Below are 20,490 nucleotides of genomic sequence, written 5' to 3' on the forward strand. Positions count from 1 at the left end.
ATTTTTCACCTGGAGCTGCCAGTCCAATATGGTCCAATTGCACAGGGACATGTGTGAACATATGATATCCAGGTAACAAAGTCACTCCACTTTACCATAGCCATGCCAGACATGTGACTAGAGGACTGAGGAATGCCTAGTATAAGTGGTGGAATGCAAACAATCTGTCTGAATGAACATAGAAAAATAAGCAACAATTTTGTGGCAAGGTGACACTTCAAGGGCAACTGGGATGTCTACTGTTGGCAGAAGGGATACTGCAATGGCCATATGCAGCTGCGCAGGATGTATTGCATGAAGCACATGGCTGACCCATACGACTCAGGCGCACACACTCTCACCTGGCACACAAACAGATGCCCTCACACACACACCATGCACATGGATGACACACACATGCATGTGCACTCACCGGACAATGCCTCGTAATCAGGCAGATCTCCCACGCCTTGGATCTGTTCCTCCGTGACGTAGGTCCCAGCGACTGACTCATGTGGAGTGAGTTCCATGTCTAATACTGGAGACCCACCTCCAGTCACTAGAGTTGCGGCATGACTTGAGGCCAGCTTCTTCTTTGCCCTGCGCTTTAGGTCATTCCAGCGCTTATAGCAATCATTGGCTGTGCGCCTCACGATTCCAAGGGCACTTACGATGTCCGCAACGGTCTGCCAGTGTGCCTGGCGTTGTGCAGGTGTGGTCTTGGATCCTGCAACAATGACCATCTCGTTATCATGTCCGGACACATACTCGACAAGTGCATTCAGTTCGTCATCCGTGAAGCTGGGCTTCCTCGACGGGCCGGACTGTGTAGCCGTGTCTGGGGCATCAGCCTGTGCCGGACGAGCACTCTTCCTCTTCCGCTTGGAAGGTGGTGGTGATCCTGAGTGTCCTGCGCCGCTCTGGACACTAGGGGCAGGAGCCCTGGTGGGCTCTGTATCAGGTGTGTGGGATTGCACACTCAGCATGGGAGTTGGTGCAGGCATTGGCTCAAGTGTAATGGTGTCAGGGGGAATGTCAGCAGGATGGACTAGGACCGACACTGTCCTGGCTGGGTGTGTGAGAGCTGGGGTGGATGGAGCCGCAGCTGCCCCTGCAGCCTCTCCGCCCTGCCTACTTGGGGCAGCAGATGACCTTGCTGCCCCAGATCCACGTGGCATGATGGCATCAACGTGCACCAGCGCACGTGTCGTAGCCCTGCTGACCTGGAAGTCAGCCATGGAGTCAGCCAGGTCTGGTGCCACAATGGGCTGGTCCAACAAGGGCTGAGCATGGATGGTGTCAGCCACATCAGCCTCAACGGGAGGGGGGGAGGGGGGGATTATGGGTGCCCTTGACTGGTCCTCCACACATGGGGGGACAGGCTCACCCTGCAAGTTACGACCACGTCCCCTACCGGATCCACCAAGGCCACCACTTGTGGCTCTTCCACCTTTGCCACCCTTACGGAATCCTCGCCTCCCAGCCATGGCACTGATATTAATGTGCGTATGGGAGTGGCTGTAGACTATTGTCCTGGGCAATTGGGGGTCAAAGGGGTTGGGTACCAGATGGTAATTGTACCCTAGTGCTCTAGCAAGGCTGAATGTAACCCCTGGGGAAAGATGACGGGTCACGCAACTTATTCCTACGCGTGCACGTGACTTCATAGACGCGCATACGCTGGTGACGCGTTTACGCGCTAAGGGCCTTTCATCGATTTACACGCAGACGTGTGGGATTTTCACGTGCAAAATCACTCCGTATCAAGCTGTCCACGCGTACACACACGAAAGACCACGCTCCTGCCCAGGAGGCCAAATTACTGCCCCCCAGAGCCCTGAGCACGCTCCCACCTGCCATCTGCTGCTGCCTGACTGCCTGCTGCCCACGTGCCCTGCCATTTGCTGCCTGCACATCAGCCAGGGGTGCTGTTGCTGTGACCACCCCTGCTGGAACCAAAGGCTCCCGACTGCTTTTCCGTCGCCCCACAGCCCAGCCCCAGGACCCAGTTGCCCACCCACTCCTGCCTCTGGGGTTGCCATGTCGGGCACTACAACATCTGGCACCAGTGGCAACCCCCGGCCAAGGAGGCAGAGGGGCACCAGCTTCAGTGCCAGGGAAGTTGGTGTCCTGGTGGAGCATGTCCTGGGGCAGTATGATGCCCTCTTCGGAAGGTTGCGCGCCGACAAGGAAGGACGGACTCGGATCTGGATGGACATCGTGACTGCCATCAACGCGGAGGAGGTGGCAGTCCGCGACTACTAACGTGTCAGGAAGCGCTGGGAGGACTTCAGGTCCAGGACCCTCAACAAGGCCCGGCGCCTCATGATGGCAGCAGATGCTAAGGGGCGGGCGGGGCCACTTGTCGGAAGATCAGATGAGTGTCCTGGAACGCATATCCCCAGCGCTCCACATCCAGGTCCTTGAGAAGCAGACTCGTCTGGAGTCGAGCGGTAAGTGTACATGCATTCTGATTGTAAGCTGTGCGTGTGGTGGTGTGCCAGGAGTGTGCAGGTTGAACATGTATTTTTATGTGGCCAAGTAGGGGGTGTGTACAGGGCTGTGAGGGTGACACATGCGAGGGGTCTCATGTGTGACACATGGATGGTGCTTGTGTGTGTGGCCTTGCATGGCACAGGATGTGGAGGTATGATTGTCAGGTGTGACATGGATGTCAATCGAGACACTGCGACAGTTGGCGGAGGTGTACACATGCATGCAGGTTTGGTGTTGTGTGTGCATGTGTAGTGTACTCCCTATGTTGCATGTGATGTGTGGATGACCTTTGGCTGCCCATGCTGTTGTATGTGAATGGATGGTGCTGGCTGTTGCATTATGGCTGTGGTATGGCTCATGTGTGCAAGTTGAAATGACATGGGCGTTGGGGATTGTGATGCCATGTGTGAGGTTTACCAATGCCACTCATGTATAACTGTCATGTGTGTATGAGTCCATTTTACAGTGCCCTGATGCCTGTGTTTTCTTTCTCCCTGTCTGCAGCGTCAACTGATGAAGAGGGCGGAGAAGGTGCTGTGGAGCACAGCGGCAGGGGTCGCACCACCAGCCGGAGACGCAAGGCCCGGATCCCCTCCCAAGTTGTGATCTCGTCGGGGAGTGAGGAGTCTGGTGCCACCTCCCAGGCCGCAGCTGGCGAGGGGAGGTCCAAGAGGCGGAGGTCGGAGTTGGACTCCTCGGCAGCAGAAGGGGCAGCTGGGACCCCACAGGGCCCAACGGGGGAAGATGGCACGGAGTCATCCAGGTTGGTGGGGGCCTGGTGGAGGGTGCCCCTGCACTGCTGGGGGGTGGGGGTGATAGGGGACATGGGTGGGGGCCTGGTGGAGGCTGCCCCTGGTGGCTGGGGGGTGGGGGTGGTGGGAGACATGAGTGGGGGCCTGGTGGAGGCTGCCCCTGCACTGCTGGGGGGTGGGGGTGATAGGGGACATGGGTGGGGGCCTGGTGGAGGCTGCCCCTGCACTGCTGGGGGGTGGGGGTGATAGGGGACATTAGTGGGGGCCTGGTGGAGGCTGCCCCTGGTGGCTGGGGGGTGGGGGTGGTGGGAGACATGAGTGAGGGCCTGGTGGAGGCTGCCCCTGCACTGCTGGGGGGTGGGGGTGATAGGGGACATGGGTGGGGGCCTGGTGGAGGCTGCCCCTGCACTGCTGGGGGGTGGGGGTGATAGGGGACATTAGTGGGGGCCTGGTGGAGGCTGCCCCTGGTGGCTGGGGGGTGGGGGTGGTGGGAGACATGAGTGGGGGCCTGGTGGAGGCTGTCCCTGCACTGCTGGGGGGTTGGGGTGGTGGGAGACATGAGTGGGGGCCTGGTGGAGGCTGCCCCTGGTGGCTGGGGGGTGGGGGTGGTGGGAGACATGAGTGGGGGCCTGGTGGAGGCTGCCCCTGGTGGCTGGGGGGTGGGGGTGGTGGGAGACATGAGTGGGGGCCTGGTGGAGGCTGCCCCTGGTGGCTGGGGGGTGGGGGTGGTGGGAGACATGGGTGGGGGCCTGGTGGAGGCTGCCCCTGGTGGCGGGGGGGTGGGGGTGGTGGGAGACATGGGTGGGGCCCTGGTGGAGGCTGCCCCTGGTGGCGGGGGGTGGGGGTGGTGGGAGACATGGGTGGGGGCCTGGTGGAGGCTGCCCCTGGTGGCGGGGGGGTGGGGGTGGTGGGAGACATGGGTGGGGGCCTGGTGGAGGCTGCCCCTGGTGGCGGGGGAGTGGGGGTGATAGGGGACATGAGTGGGGGCCTGGTGGAGGCTGCCCCTGCACTGCTGGGGGGTGGGGGTGGTGGGAGACATGGGTGGGGGCCTGGTGGAGGCTGCCCCTGGTGGCGGGGGGGTGGGGGTGGTGGGAGACATGGGTGGGGGCCTGGTGGAGGCTGCCCCTGGTGGCAGGGGAGTGGGGGTGATAGGGGACATGAGTGGGGGCCTGGTGGAGGCTGCCCCTGCACTGCTGGGGGGTGGGGGTGGTGGGAGACATGGGTGGGGGCCTGGTGGAGGCTGCCCCTGGTGGCGGGGGAGTGGGGGTGATAGGGGACATGGGTGGGGGCCTGGTGGAGGGTGCCCCACAGTGCTGGGGGTGGGGGTGATAGGGGACATGAGTGGGGGCCTGGTGGAGGCTGCCCCTGGTGGCTGGGGGGTGGGGGTGGTGGGAGACATGGGTGGGGGCCTGGTGGAGGCTGCCCCTGGTGGCGGGGGGGTGGGGGTGGTGGGTGACATGGGTGGGGGCCTGGTGGAGGCTGCCCCTGGTGGCGGGGGGGTGGTGGGAGACATGGGTGGGGGCCTGGTGGAGGCTGCCCCTGGTGGCGGGGGAGTGGGGGTGATAGGGGACATGAGTGGGGGCCTGGTGGAGGCTGCCCCTGCACTGCTGGGGGGTGGGGGTGATAGGGGACATGGGTGGGGGCCTGGTGGAGGCTGCCCCTGCACTGCTGGGGGGTGGGGGTGGTGGGAGACATGGGTGGGGGCCTGGTGGAGGCTGCCCCTGGTGGCGGGGGAGTGGGGGTGATAGGGGACATGAGTGGGGGCCTGGTGGAGGCTGCCCCTGGTGGCGGGGGAGTGGGGGTGATAGGGGACATGGGTGGGGGCCTGGTGGAGGCTGCCCCTGGTGGCGGGGGAGTGGGGGTGATAGGGGACATGGGTGGGGGCCTGGTGGAGGCTGCCCCTGGTGGCTGGGGGGTGGGGGTGGTGGGAGACATGGGTGGGGGCCTGGTGGAGGGTGCCCCTGGTGGCGGGGGGGTGGGGGTGGTGGGAGACATGGGTGGGGGCCTGGTGGAGGCTGCCCCTGCACTGCTGGGGGGTGGGGGTGCAGGGGGACATGAGCAGGTGTGCAGGGTAGTCCCCTGTTTTGTGGGCTGCCTGCAGGGGCCGTGGAGGGTGTACAGGGAACACCTGTGAGGAGCCACCCAGCCTAATCGCGTGTGTGACTTCCCACGCACCCCTGTAATACACGTACCCAGCCAAATCGCGTGTGATAATTCCCGCGCACCCCTGTAATACACGTACCTGGCCAAATCGCATGTGAGAATTCCCGCGCACCCCTGTAATACACGTACCCAGCCGAATCGCGTGTGTAACTTCCTGTGTACCCCTGTAATACACGTACCCAGCCAAATCGCGTGTGATAATTCCCGCGTACCCCTGTGATACACGTGCCCTGCCTAATCGCGTGTAGAACCTCACGCGTACCCCTGTAATACACGTACCCTGGCCAATCGCGTGTTAAACTTCCCGCGTACCCCTGTAATACACGTACCCTGGCTAATCGCGTGTATAACTTCACGCGTACCCCTGATATGCACGTTACCCGCTTTGCGTTCCTTGTTTGCCAGCCCTGTAAACTGGTCCAGGGTTAGCGCAGCCCTTTGCTATGATTTAGCGATTTTGATGGCTTTTCCTTGCGCGAGGGCGTTCTTGGGGGCGTTACTGGCGCTGCTGCAGGGTCGCTGCGATACTCTGCGCCACGGCTGGTTTGGGAGCCTAAAATCCATGAACACGCTGTGCGCGGAAATCGGTTTTAGCGCACGTGCCTGGCGCAGACAATCGCACGCGGACACTCTGCGCCAGCCGCTTGCGACACTTTTCTGCGAAATTCTATGAATTACCCTGTTGGTCACTGCGTGTTCCTACTTTGATAACAACCGGCTAATGTGTTTTAAGGATAACATTTGCAACAACACGGATGTGTCTATGAACCTCCTCTGGTGTAAATGTATGTTGGGTACTAATATTTCTTTCATTTTAGCTTTAAATGTCTTCTTAAAAGTCTGTGACAACTGAATTGGACAAGAACAATCTAAAAACCGTGTGATGTGCTGTGGTATGCACTTGAAATATTAGTTTTGTGTATTCTTCTATGTTGTGTAAGGTTTTCTGTAAACCATGAATGCAACAATAAAAAAATGAAAAAGAGACTGTTATTTTGAGGCTGCTAGAGGCAGATTGGCTGCACTACCATCACAAAAAAAGTACCCATTGAATGGGCCTTTATGCACTCATAAACACTCGCACCTATGGCAGTGGGAAACATGTGCAATTGAAATCTTAAAAATCATAGAGATTGGCTCCCTGTCTTGGCTGAAACATGTGAGGCAACACCTTGAAACTATATTAGAAGCTGGTTTGTAAAAAAGCTGAAACAAAATGTGTGGCTGCTAAAGCTCAAATGTCATAGCAAATGACACAAGAACAGTGTGTTGGCCAAGGGGGAACAGTGTATACCAGGAGCTCATGTTCATGAGAGCGAATTGTAAATGGAAGTTGTAAAAGCCTTTAATGCCTTGCATTCATGCCACGGCTCATTTCCAAGCATTTGTATGGTGGAGATAAGGGGTGGTTTCCGCTGCTCTCTTCCTCTCTGCCATACAAGCTCTAGCTTCTGCGCCAGCATGGATTTTCATGCCGGTGCAAATGCTGGAGATCCCAATGTGGTCCGCCTGCCCCACACACAAGCATTAAGCAGACAGACCCCATAGGGACTCATTACACATGCTTGCATTGCGCGGAACATGTACATGTTAAAATGAAACCCTCCCCAACATGCACCCATGTCAGGGAGGGTTTATTTGTAATTGTGAACACTGCTTGCCTTGCGAGCATGGCAAGCACAAGTCACAATGAAAAGTAGACGCTGCCTGCCTAACCCACTTTGCACTGCGGAGTGAAAATGTGAAGGGCAAAAGGTGGCATACATCCTTGAACACCACCTTTTGCCCTTTCCATTTGCACCCTACAATACAAATGGCAAAATATGGCGGCCGGGGTCCATTTACTTTACAGTGTAAACTTGATAGGTCCCTGCCGCCCGACTTGACACCCCCTACCAGAACTTAGATCTCTATGTGCACAACTTAGACAAGTTTTTCTACGGCAGCTGATTGGGCCAGAGGGGACACAGTTATAAGAAACGTGGTCACGTCATTTTAACTGAAACAACCATCACCCGTTCCTTCACTTAGCATTTATTTTGCCCCATGCATGGCTCTCGTTGAAAAGATACACTAATTGTGATATTAAGCAATTTGAAACCATGGACAGGGGAAAAGCCCTATCGTTCATGAAAACAACCTTCAATCCATATGTTAAGTGTACAGTCGCCAATGTTTTCTGGGGAGTAAGGCTCTAGAAGGGTTTTATTTATTTTATCTTTTTTGACAGGGCGGCCTGAACATACACCAGGCTGCAGTAGAGGTTTATTTCTCATTAATTGTGGATTCAGAAAATCTGCCTGTCACAATGATTCATTGTGGTACAGGCTCAAACTATTCTTTCTTATTTTGCGCTGTTCTTATAAAGCTGGTGTAAATTGCTCTGAATTCAGGGGTGAAGTCCTAAAAATTAAAGTGGGGGGACTCATCAACAAACGCAATGGGATGTGACTTCGCCAGAAATGACCATATTAATGTGAAATATGCACATTTCATTTAATTGACTGCATTACCACCCAAATTGCACAGGACGAATGGCATTTGCCTTTCAAAAAATCAACACACATACAAAACCAAGAGAGGATATTTTATTCTCATAGTGGTTTTGAAAACATTAAAATGTGTGCTTGTTTTAAACTCCAAGAACCAATAGGAATGTTTTCCCTGGAATTTGCACTACTGAAATGGGACATTTCACCATTAGTTCTTAATTTTTCATCATGTTATATAGTGCAACGAACAAGTGTCTGGCCTGCAAACCTGACGATTGCGGTTCGGCTTTAATTTATGAATGCAAAGAGGACATTCAATGTTTCTCATTTTAGCTCGGGGGGACTGAGTCCACCCTCTGAGAATAGTGGGTGGACTGCGTCCCCTCCGCGTGTACCCTCGACTTGAGCTCTGCCAGATGTGAACGATTGTTATAAATAATATATGGGTGATCAATACATGAATGGTGATAACATTTTCTCTTTACGTCTGTCTCCTCTAGACCTCAGCATATGTGGCCTCGATGATGACATGTATGACGATTAAGGTAAGATGCAGAAATAAATGGGTTCAGTGACAAATGTTAAAAGAAGAGTGTTTGGGATCCCCCGTTTTTGTAGTACATCTCACAAAAGATATATGGGTGAAAATGTATTAGTGATACGATCGGTAATCTTAATTTGGAATCAAACACTGCAGGTTTATGTTCGACAGACAAGCTAAGAAGAGTATTTGAAATGGATCTAAAGAGAGCATAATGGGCCTAATTGTGAGTTGGGCAGTAATTCAGTGGCAATTTTGCAGAATTACTGCCACAATCGGTTACCATTACGGCTACTTGGTCCCGTGGTGGTAAGGTGGTGTTAGTCCCCATTTTCTTCAGTCAATGGGACTCCATGAGGATTTTGCCGGACTTACCTTGAGTGGTAATGCCGTCGATATTTGGCATTAAATTGGAGGATTTACCCCCAGCACGATCCTAGTCTGTATAGTAGTCCATAAAGACTAGTTGGTTCTCCATTTCTCATTTTGGCTAATCACATTTTGTGTTTTCTATTTTTGCCTCTAGGTATATGTATATTAATATATTACAGGGCCTGCAGTAGTGGCCCTGTAGTTATGGTTAAGTTGTTCTACCCATAGGAAGATCACTTTTTGGGCAGCTTATAACTCTGGCCCCCATGGACGAATCCCCACCAAACTTTGCAAAAAACATATATGGCCCCCTTGGAATTATTTTGCGATGTTTGGTATGGTGTTGTCCAGGGGGGCAAAGTTATAGGGGCGTCCCAAAAAGAGTGCAAATCCTCATAGACGCAATGGAACATAAATGTTGCTTGTGCCTACAGCCCAAACTGCTGGACACTTTTTTCACCAAATTTGCGCCAGGAGCAGAGGCTTAGTCCCAAAAGCGTGCTTTTGTAAATTTGATGTAAATTTGTCCAGCAGTTTTTTTAAAAATCGACAAAAAGTTGATAAAAATAATTACTGATATCTGGGTCCAGTACATGGACTAATTTCCTGATTCATTGTCCGCGGACACGTCTGGACCAATCAGAGAGCGGTGTGACATCCACAGACATCATAAGTGCCCTTTGATTGGATTGTGAGCAGCGGCAGATATTTTGAAGCGGTCGCCATGTTGGATCCCCGTACAGCCGCTGCCGACCACAGACAGCGCAGTGAGGAAAAAGTGGGGAAAACACATTTTGGGTTATTTGATGGCGGACAGTGGGCCTGGAAAAGGTGGGGGGTGGAATACAGTTAACATGGAGCTGTTTTATAGGTGAAAAAAAGATTTGCAGGTGCCGCCGAGTCCATGGACATCGCTGTTGACCATGGACTGTGCAGTGAGAAAAATGTTTGGGAAGCGCATTTGGGGTTATTTTGTGGTCAAAAGAGGGTCTGGGAAGGGTGAGGGAGTGTAGAAAAGTTAAGATGGAGCCATTTTTATAGGTGAAAAAAAGCAGTGCAGGTTTAATTCTATTGTCATGGTTGTGATCAGTATAGGTAGGGCTACCTTGTGCTATTGTGTCCATGGACACAATAGACGTCCTTGGATCTGCACGCGCCATCTGGGTCCTTTAACAGTGCCAGGCTTGGAAAGGGGACTGCAGTGACCGTTGACAGTCATGGATGTCAACGGACATCGGGATCAGCCAATCAGGATCTGTGGTTTTGGTGTACAGGAAGAGAGGGTAGCAGGTGTTTCCTTTTGTTTCTGTGCAGTGAAGATGTATGTAGCTATGGCAATGAGAAGCAGAGTGTGTGGATGATGGGACATTATTGGATGCATTCATTGAAGGGTTACTCTGAATCTTGTGGCCTCTCTGCTACTATCGGTTTGGAAGAATTGGATGTTTCATGGTATGCAATTTGTGAGTAGAATGTATGTTACTTAAGTATATTCAACCAAATAATAAAAAAAATTTAGACGTCAGAAAGAAAAAAAAAAGGTTATTTTAAGAACCACCATTTTTGAACAAAAGTTAAATGATCTTAATTCATGTGATCCACACCTGGAATTCTGAAGGTGTCCATGCACTATAATAGTGTCTGTAGAACCTACAGGCTGAAAAAGGTCCTCTGATTATACATTTTTTGTTCTATTTTTTAACTGTGAAAGGTGGCTCTAAAAGGAACTTTTTTTTTCTTTCTGGCTTTTATTTTTTGGGGGATATTCATTTTATTTTATCAGAAAGGTGAGGAGGTAAAGTGGTGGACGGAAGGGAGGGTAAGGAGGGAAGGGATAGCAACCACAGATACGGAGGGGCAGCTGGACAGGGGAAGATGTTGGGTGGCCCTTAAATGTAAATTAGGCAGAAGTGTTTCTCATGGTCCTTGACCACTGCTCCTAAAGCACTTAGAAACTGTCCCCCTGCACAGCAGTGTGTCGCAGTATATAGTGAGAACTGTGACCTTCGAAAGGTAAAGATCAACAGCCTCCTGTACGGCCTGTGCGGTAGACAGCAGGAACCTCTGCCCCATAGGAGTACTCTGTGTGGTGGCAGAAGTGGTTGAGGAAGTTAAGTGCTTCTCTGTGATAAAGGAACGTACTTATTCAGAGCACCCAAGCCGAAAGTCGGCCTTGGAAAGTTGTAAAAAGTTGACAGATCAAGTAAGAATGGGCCTACGAGCTCTGGAGGGGTAAACTTTGAAAATGAAAGATTGTACATTGACTGAAAATGCAGTTTCAAACAGTCTGTGGACACGCTGTCATGCTGCATGGGCGTGGTTACATGATGACGTCTGGGAATGTCTGTGGGGGTGAGTGTTTGTGGACTCCGTCGAATGGCAGACACTTGGTGCATGCACATGAATGCCTGCAAATGGACGCACTGTCCATGGACTCATAAAGTGCGTTATATGAGACTGGACACAGTGCCATGTGTATGGACACCCTATTTTTATAAAGGGAACCCTGAATAGTTGTGCAGTTCACAGACTATTAAATGGGGTTTAAAAAAAGAATGTATCACAGAAAAATATAGAAGATATTTATAGTATAAAAAATAAAATTGTTTATGAAAGTGATGGGGTATGAGAATGAGAAACAGAAATGTGAGAATTTGGAATTTATATAAAGTGATCATCTGGGAGGGAGGGAGGGATATTTATATAATGAATGGTAATTATATTATTGGTTAAGTTGCTCAACTTATAGAAAGAGTACTTTTGGGGCAACTTACAACTTTGGCGCCGTTCAACAAATGGTCAGCAAACTTTGGAGAGAGGCGCACGCTCATTGTATTTTTCACAATTTGATGTGTTATAATTTTTGAAACGGTGGCCATACTAGATGGGCAGTTCATGGTCTTTGTCCGCAGACAGTGTGGTGAGGAAAAGAAGTCTGGAAAATATATTTGGGTTTATTTTGTGGATGAAAGAGGGCCTGGAAAGGGTGGGGGAGTGGAAACAAGTGGATATAGAGATGTTTTTAAAAGTGCTGTAGGTGCTGGGGTGTTTTCTGTGAATGTATCTGTTCGTGGACATTATTGGGAATGGGTTGGGGTGAGTATTGTTTTTTCAAGGTGTATTGTACATACTTGTTATATGGTTTCATTCTATTGTAGTGGTTGTGGCCAGTGGCCAGATTTCTGGGGGCATGGGCTTAGGCCGTGCCCCCAAGAATCTGGCCACTGGCTACATGCACTATAGTAATATGTGTATAGGTAGTATACGTACTATAAGAGGTGTATATCATATTTCAAATAGGGTGGAAAAATATAATTGAAGTGTATATGGTATTTATGATAGTAGTACAATCGAGGAAAGTGATTGTCAATGTCTCGTTTGACATTGACACGGTCGACCATTCTATCCTTATTAAATGGCTCCATGATACCTTTGGCATTACAGACCCAGCACTGGATTGGCTTACCCCTTCTGTTATTAACCGCCCTTTGCAGTTGCAACTGGGCCATTTCTACTCCACCACCCAACTCTCTACTTGCATTGTTTCCCAGGATTCTAGGCTGGACTACTGCAACAGCCTCTATCTAAACCTCCCCCTTTGTTATCTACACCCCCTTCAGCTAATTCAGAATAGGGTGGCAAGACTTATTCTTGGCCACAAGCCCAGGAATCACATGTCTGCAGCCCTGAAATCTCTACACTGGCTCCTGGTGGCCGCAAGGATCAAATTCAAAACCCTGTGTATTATCCAGAAGGATTTTTGGGCCTGGGAGCACACTATTTACAACTTGATCTCCTTAAATACTCCCCTGCTAGAGTCCTACTTTCTTGTAACTTGAATTCTCTACTTATTAAAAACTTTTTGAAACAGAGAGCGGGAGGCAGGTCTTTCTGTTCGGCTTGTGTCTGTCTTTGGAACAGGCTCCCTGCCCCTCTTAGACTTCAGTCGGATTTCCTTAAGTTGCGGAAACTTTTAACACTATTCTTTTCTTATTCTTTCTCCCTTCCCTAAAAACTCATGGTATTGCCACTGAAACTGGTGGCCTGGTCCCTCATAAACCTGATGGGTTGCAGGCCCTATACCTAGTCGACATGAGAACCCCACCCTTTCTTCAACATTGTGCTTGTGGACGCACTGCCTGGCAGCTGTGCACCCCATGCTTGGGATTGCTGTGTCACAGGAGTTAGGAAATGGCCTCTGACTTTGGTACTTATTGGCAATTCCTTCCTGGGCTCCCTTTAGCACTTGCGCAACCATACTCCCCCTTTTATTCATGCATTTCTCTAACTGCACAATGCATATGTGCATTTATAGCAGCACTGTGTACAATTCTTTGAATAAGTAAGGTAAATGTAGAAGGAAAATATTTCTAGAACGTTGTTAAGTCGCAGTTGGTGTGTGGAAGTTTAATATGTTGATGGAGTTATATGTAGATTTTTTGGAAGTGATTGCTGGATGGATGTGTGAGTGTTTAAAAGTAGGTAATGAGGGAATGTTAAATAGATACAAGTAAAAAGGGTAGACGGGCTGTCGTGTGTGATGGTGTGCACGTGTCATTCGAGCCCTTTAATGATGCCTGACTTGGAAAGGGGACTGCAGAAACCACGTATAGTTATGAAGGTGCAATGATTATGGTCCTTATTGTGTGAAAAGTATTTGTGGTAGAAAATTGGTTCTGTCCTTCTCTTTTTCTATACTATACAATTGCCCATTATTTCCATTAGCATAGTGCAAAATGGTAAAGAAAATGTTGTAGAATCTTATTGAGTCTAACTACTTTATTCAAAAATGTAAAGGAGATGAAATCTATAAGAATTTTTTTCTTCTATTTTTATAACTGTGAGAGGTGGCTCCAAAAGGAACCATTTTTTGGGTATGTTTTGGTTTTGTATTTTATGGGAGGTTTCTGCAGCAGAGACCAGGAAGTAAGGTGGGAAGGGAAATAAGAGAAGGGGCATTAATGACAGCTATGGAGGGGCAGGTGGACAGAGCAAGATGTTGTGTGCCTTAAATCTTAGGTAAGGGGCAGTGTTTCTCATGCTCCTTGATTGCAGCCTCGAAAGCACTTAGGAACTGCTCCCCCTGCTGATTTGTGTGTTGCAGGATATACAGAGTACTGTTGTCTTTGAAAGATATGGATCAACAGCCTATTTTATAGGTAGCTGGTGGGATCTTCTGCCCCACACGAGTAGCCTGTGTGTTGGAAGTATTGGTTGAGGAAAATGAGGTAGAGGAAGACAGCCTACTACTTCCTGAAAAAGGAACAACCTTTCTCAGGGCATCCCAGTGGTTGGATTTGGTGGGGCATCGCATGGAGGTGGTCCCGTAGGAGTACTGCCTAGGTTGTCCGTGATTGAGTACAGTGTTGCACTCAGTGCAATTCACCTTGGAAACCTTAGCCTTCGGTACACCCTCAAGAGTGGTAAAGAACCGCCACACTCATGATTCTCTCTGGGTGCTGGAGGTAGGCATTTATTGTAGCTGATGTTCCTGGTCTCTATCTGATGTTCCTGGTCTCCAAACCCTAAGGAAATTACTTTAAAAACATACAAAGAGGTTAACGTCAAGATATATAGCGCCTTTTGAATTTTAACATTCTGACTGTCAGTGAACAAAAACAAGTGGCCTAGATATGTGATGCCATCAGTGATGTCATCAATGCCACCTGTGATGTGCTGGGTGTTAGTCTTAGCAGCGCATGGTGGTGGCACGAGTTATGGTTGCTTGGTTTACCATAACTGGCACATTTCTGGGGGGGTTTTGGTTTTACTAGTAACCATAACGTCCCCAACAATGTTTATTTCACTGAATTTAAAAGATTTTCACTAGTGCAACTTACTTAACCATAATGTCCCTGTGACAAGGTTTGTTCACTGAATATATATATCATCATCATCATGTTTATTCGGATATGCATGAAAAATCCATAAAAACAGTTCATAATACAAAAATATCGAACAGTTAGTACACAATAGAATAGGCATCCATTAGGAAAACACATGGAGTAATGCATCTAAAAAAAAGATTATCATGACTACAGTTAATTGAGTGATATTTGCAAACTAGTTTCAAGGCACAAAACCCATCAGACATTTCCTTTGGTACAATGTTTGTGTAAAAAATGAGAGTAGGGACCAGCTCACACCTGGAGAGTCCACCCACAGCAGATATATCAGTGCAGGTCTGTGTTAGGGAGAATTCTCAGAAATGTGCTAATTCCTCTCTACCTAAGAGACCCCCAGCAACTTTGCTGGACTGTGAGGACTTGGATTTTTAACCTGGAGAGAGTGAGACCGTTTTCTCTCACACTCTCTGTATTTTTAATGTGATTTGAACTCTGTATTTCTTTTTGGATGTGGTGTCTGACAAACAAACTCCATAGGCATCAGTGCAATGACACAGGGAAGTCTTTCAGATTTCCCAAAGGTTTAAATACCTTCTCTTGGATAAACTACTGTTTCCAAGGGCAGTGAAGTGAAATTGACTTTACTTACATTGTTACTTTCTAGACCCAGCACACACTATCTTACAATAGAGTGCTAGAGGGTTTACATAGTATCCCCTTTGACTAGCTTCACATGTAACATTTTTATGTTACCATGGCTGGTGGCAGTGGTTTACTTTTAACTACTGTGGTGTGCATTTGCCACGGGCTGCGTTAGCAGCTGCAGTAAAGCACCCGAGGGTGCAATTTTTGTCAAAATGGCCCAGATCTTCTTTTTTCTCCATTTCTTTGTGGAAAGGTCCTTCTTGATATTTTTTCTGTGCGCCAAACTAGGTTTGGTCCCTTTGTTCACTTTGCCTTTGGCAGGATTCATGAGTGAAGCCCGCCTCTGGCTCCAGGGTGTGTGGCAGGGTCAGGAAGCGAGGGAGGTGCCCAAAACTCCCCGTGGTTAGTCTCATAGGAGACAGAAATGCACTCTTAGGTGATTGTCCGGCTGGCTGTCCGGCAAGGATAGCTACCCTGCTGGGTGACTGACAGCTAGGCTGGAATCAATGGGAGAAACCTGCATAAAAGAGGCACGTTTTTTTTGGCTTGGAAGGCAGAGTCGACCACTGGACAAAGGAATCTGAAGAAGAACTTGGAAGAGATGCCTGCTGCAACTCCTGGACCGTTGGTTTGCCCAGTGAAGCCCTGCTGCTGTGCTGAAGCTCCGAACTTGCCTCGACCCCTTGAGTTGGTGGAGCCAATCATCTCCAAAGTAAGCCACCTTAACATCCTCTCGGACCTGGTTGAAATTCCACTGCAGTTGCTACTGGAACCTAATAGCCAGGGAGATGAACACCAGTTTGTGTGCGTTGCTTTTAAGTTGGCCAAGAGCTCCAGGAAGATCCTCCGGACTCCCAGGAAGCAGGTCTAACCGAACCTGAGCCACCTCAAAAGAGTGCTGGACCCCAGATGCAAGGAAAGCCCATCTCGACAGTCAAGAGTCTGCAGAGTTGCTATTTGGTTTAGACGCGAGGAGCTGAAACCACGAATTGCCACTGAATAGAAGTGGGTCCTTTTCTGTCGCTGATCGTCCCATTGCAGTGCAGGCATCATATAGACGGCCTCCCTCTTTTCCCGATGACTGAGGCCCAGGAACACAGGATCTGCATAGCTGCACAGGAACAGAAGCCAGCTCTAACACTTTTCTTCTAACCAAAGGTACTTTACAGTCTAAGAGAATTTACCTCATGTTGTGTAACTTCACTTGTTCACAGTTGAGACTTGTGGTTGCTTCTGTAGAGTTGCTGACAGCCTCTTTACTTCACAACCCTAAACAGCTTGTGGCCCTACTTTAATTTCTTCTTTTCTACAAAGACTTCTAAAACATTGTGCAAGACTTTTACCTACCTCAGAGAAGTGTTTCAGCTCACCTAGACTTATGCCCACTTGCATTTGGCCTAGCCTGGCTGCCTGAATGACTCTTCTTCCCTCTGTCATTGTGTTTGGTCTTCCTTCCAGGAAGGGGTTAACTAACTTTGCATTGGGGGTTTCAAAAGTACTTACCTGCTTTCAGAATCCCTTTGACAAACTCTTAAGTCAGATTCTAAATGCTAACAGTGATATATTAATGTCCACAGTGTCCTATTTACTAAAGTTACCTGAAGGTGCAGGATGTGTCTGTGTGCCATCCCAAAAGGGTACTTACTGATTTAGAAATATTAAGAGTGTGTATTTTGAGGTGTATTTGTGTGTTACTATATTATTGTCCCTTCTGAAGAAGGCTTATTCAAGCTGACAGTTAAATAAATTAATAATTGTTTAATCAGGAAACCTTGTGTGTAAGGGTTTATTTGAATACATGTCACTGTGAACCTCTGTGTAACTCCCCTACAGTTCACATTGACCCATCTTGAGATAAGCCTAGCTGCTCAATCACGCTACCAACCTGTGTAGTACAGACCTATACCAAAGGTTGGGTTCCTATTGCCACGAGGTCAGGGTTGTTGTAGTGCACCCAAAGGGTACTGCATACAATCTTGCCTAACACTTGTGGCAGAGGTGAGATATATTGTAGAGTTGTTACACTTAAGAATTTACTTTGCTTTTGTTCAACTAAAAAACTTCACAAGGCTAAGCTCCACTAGAAAAGCAACTGTAACATGCCAAATATGGATACCTTCAGTCAGGAAGCCCTGATCATTTTAACAGTAGAGCAAGTGAAAGAAATGTGTAAAGTCAGGAATCTCCCTGCTAAAGGAAAGACAAATGAACTAATTGCAAGATTGTTGAATCATCAAAGTCTGGGTAGTAGGCCTGTCACACCTACTAACCCAGGAAATGATCATTAGGATGACAATTCAGAGTCTACTCTAATATTATAGAAGAGTCAGAGGAAGGAGAGGAGTCTCAGGAACGGAGCCCCTCTTTGCCTCCGCAGGCCCTTTTGACTCAACCTGTATCGACAGGGACCCCACAAGGTCCATCACTGAGTCCAGAAATTGTGTCTCTTGAAAAAATTAGACTTGATTTAGAATTCAAAAGGTTACAAATCCAAGCTGAAACCAAACATCAGGACATCAAACTCAGGGAATTAGAAATGCTGCATGCTCTTGAAATGAAGAAATTGTCTCTTGAAAATGTTTCTATCCCAGAGTCCTCTAGGTCTTCCAGTCCAAAGAGGCCTCACATGTCCAAAGAGACAGTGAGTATGTATGATGTGAACCTTGATATTTTGGATTGGTTGGGTGCTTTTGAATATACCTATGGGATTCAGGGTTTCACAGGGAATCAGTTGATTCCTTGACTTTTGTCTCGGCTCCCCCAGGTTGCAACTGATGCTGTAATGGAGGTGGGGGACTTGAAAGATTGGAAATGTGAAGCTTGCTTTGATAGCTAGATTTGGAAAAACTCCTTCCCATTACCTGAAGAGGTGTAGGACCCTCAAAAAGACTGATGGTACCCCTTGGGCTATCTGGGTCTGTGAATGCTTGAAAAACTTAGATGGTTTGGTAAAGGGTTACAGAGTGAACACCTATGAAGGAATGAGAAAGGAACCCAGGATGCCAGGGTTGTTGTAGTGCACCCAATGCATACAATCTTGCCTAACAGTCTACTGTTCCTGCAATAAAGGTCATATGAGCCACCTTCTGGCTGGTGCATAGACAGGGCAAAAGAGGATCAAGTGAGCTAATTTCTAAAGGGGAGCACCACATACAGGACGAAGATGTGTCCCCTCTTTTTTCCTTTGGCCCATCCTGCCACCACGGCCCTCAGATCAATATAATTAAACCTTGCCCTGGAGATCATATAATTAAACCTTGCCCTGGAGATCAGCACGCAATCTGCAAGGAATTCTGCCCACAGCAGGTAGTACTGTACACCCACGGACATTACGGTCATCAAACCATGTTTTTTGGGTTTCGCAATTTCTGATCTTTCTCTATCTAATCTTACAGATTCAAATAGACATGCTACTCAATGATGTATCTCTCTTTGGGAGAGTATACTGCTTCGGGGGTACAAATGTGTGATGTTGATTCCCCTCAACTGTGTATTGATATTACAGAGCCATGGGATCTTATCTCCCAGATTCATACCTAGTAGGCAGGTTATCAGTTCATGCGTTAAAGTGGCTCCGGCATTTCCCTATAACCTGAGCCAATGAAATACCGGCTAACATGAGATTATATCCTCAATTAGTATACACCCTAGCTCCATATGTACTCCAAAGTTTGGAGCCGAGGTTGGCAACCCCAACATATTCTTCAAAAATTGGTTTCCCACAGTCTGGACCACGTCCATATTAGGGTCACCCCATAGTTCCATCCTAAATCTTGCCACTGATGCCGCTTTGCCCTTGTCTAATTGCAGCAGTGCTGCAATCAGTTTAGCTTTAACCCTAGACATAGCACTAGTCATCCCAACCCCAAGGGGTCGGCCTGCTTAAACCTCAATGTCTTCTTAGATACGTGGGCCATGGCACCAACATTTGTGGAGAATCTGACCCCCAGGTAATCGAAAAAATAGACCCTTGGGATGACAGTATTCCTGCAATGCATGCACCTAAAAATGATCCTCCTCCTCCCCTTCCAGCAAGCCATCACCGCTGACTTGGCTGCTTTTACAACCAGGTCTAGCCCTTCCTTAAAAACTGCATACTCTGAGATAAATGCTTGTAATGCTCTTGGTGAACAAGCCATTACAACAGAGTCATCTGCATATACTAGGACTGGTAGCTGCCAACCCGCCATTTTTTGAACATCAGGAGAAGCTTTTAGGAGATGATTGTGAAGCCTGTTTGTGTATAAATAAAAAACAGGGGTGCCAGCACACATCCCTGACGGACCCCCCAGTTCGATGGAAAAAGAACCAGTACATTGCCCATCAACACCTAACACATGCTTGTGTCGAGCCATGCAGTCTCGCCAGCAACTCTACTAGGGGACCTAGACAATTCATGGACCTGAGCATGTCCCAAAACTTGGTGCGATTAACTTTGTCAAATGCTGTGCTCAGGCCCATGAATGCCAAATAAATAGGCACATCCTTTGTGTAAAGAGAATGTGCCATTATCAGGTAAAGATTGAGTGCCTGCTCCGCTGTACCCAGCCCTGGCCTAAAACCTAGCTGGACCAATGAGAGGATTCCACTACTCGTGACCCAATCCTCCAATCGGGCCAGGATTGCTTGACACAATATTTTGAATGAGGAGTCCAGGAGAGATATGGGTCTATATGAGGCAGGAGAATCCTGGGGACCCTTTTTATGTATTGGTTGGTTGACTGCCATGCATCACAACGGTGGGATGGGTCCACCCGCACAAATAGCGTTAAACCCTTGGGTCAGAACCAGAGCCCATAGATCCAGTGCCATAACAAATACATCAGCCAGCACGTGGTCTGGAGATGGAGCACGGTTGTACCACTGTGGATCAAGTGCCTTCACTGAGAAGACAATTTTAACCTCAGTGCCCATCCCCTCACCGTATCCCATGTTCGCCATAACTGCTGGCCCTTTTACATCAGCCATACGCCCTGTACTATAAAGATTTAAAAAATGATCCACCCAAGCCACCTCTGGCACATTACTCAACGGTCTGTCTAAATTATATTTATAGTAGGGACCCTTCTGTGCAATCTCCCAGAACACTTTAGAATCAATATTCTTGGCAGCCACCACCCACGTTTCCCATGCATCCTCCTCAATTGCCCATTTTCTATTTGCCAGGATTTTCTTGTAAGTAGATCTAGCCCCTATGATGGCTG

The 20,490-nt window shown here is 48.8% G+C and overlaps 1 protein-coding gene across 1 annotated transcript in view; it reads left to right on the top strand.

Moving 5' to 3' along the window:
- LOC138511073 (coiled-coil domain-containing protein 158-like) overlaps nucleotides 1–20,490 on the top strand; it is a 1,302,957-nt gene that overhangs the window by 1,168,142 nt on the left and 114,325 nt on the right. Inside the window, exon 11 of the mRNA XM_069626572.1 lies at nucleotides 8,383–8,427. Coding sequence (XP_069482673.1) covers nucleotides 8,383–8,426 — 44 coding nt within the window. The 3' untranslated portion in view covers nucleotide 8,427. The remainder of the gene's footprint in view (nucleotides 1–8,382; nucleotides 8,428–20,490) is intronic.

The sequence above is a fragment of the Ambystoma mexicanum genome, chromosome 6p, assembly GCF_040938575.1.
Source record: "Ambystoma mexicanum isolate Mex_15411 chromosome 6p, UKY_AmexF1_1, whole genome shotgun sequence".
Classification (NCBI taxonomy): domain Eukaryota; kingdom Metazoa; phylum Chordata; class Amphibia; order Caudata; family Ambystomatidae; genus Ambystoma; species Ambystoma mexicanum.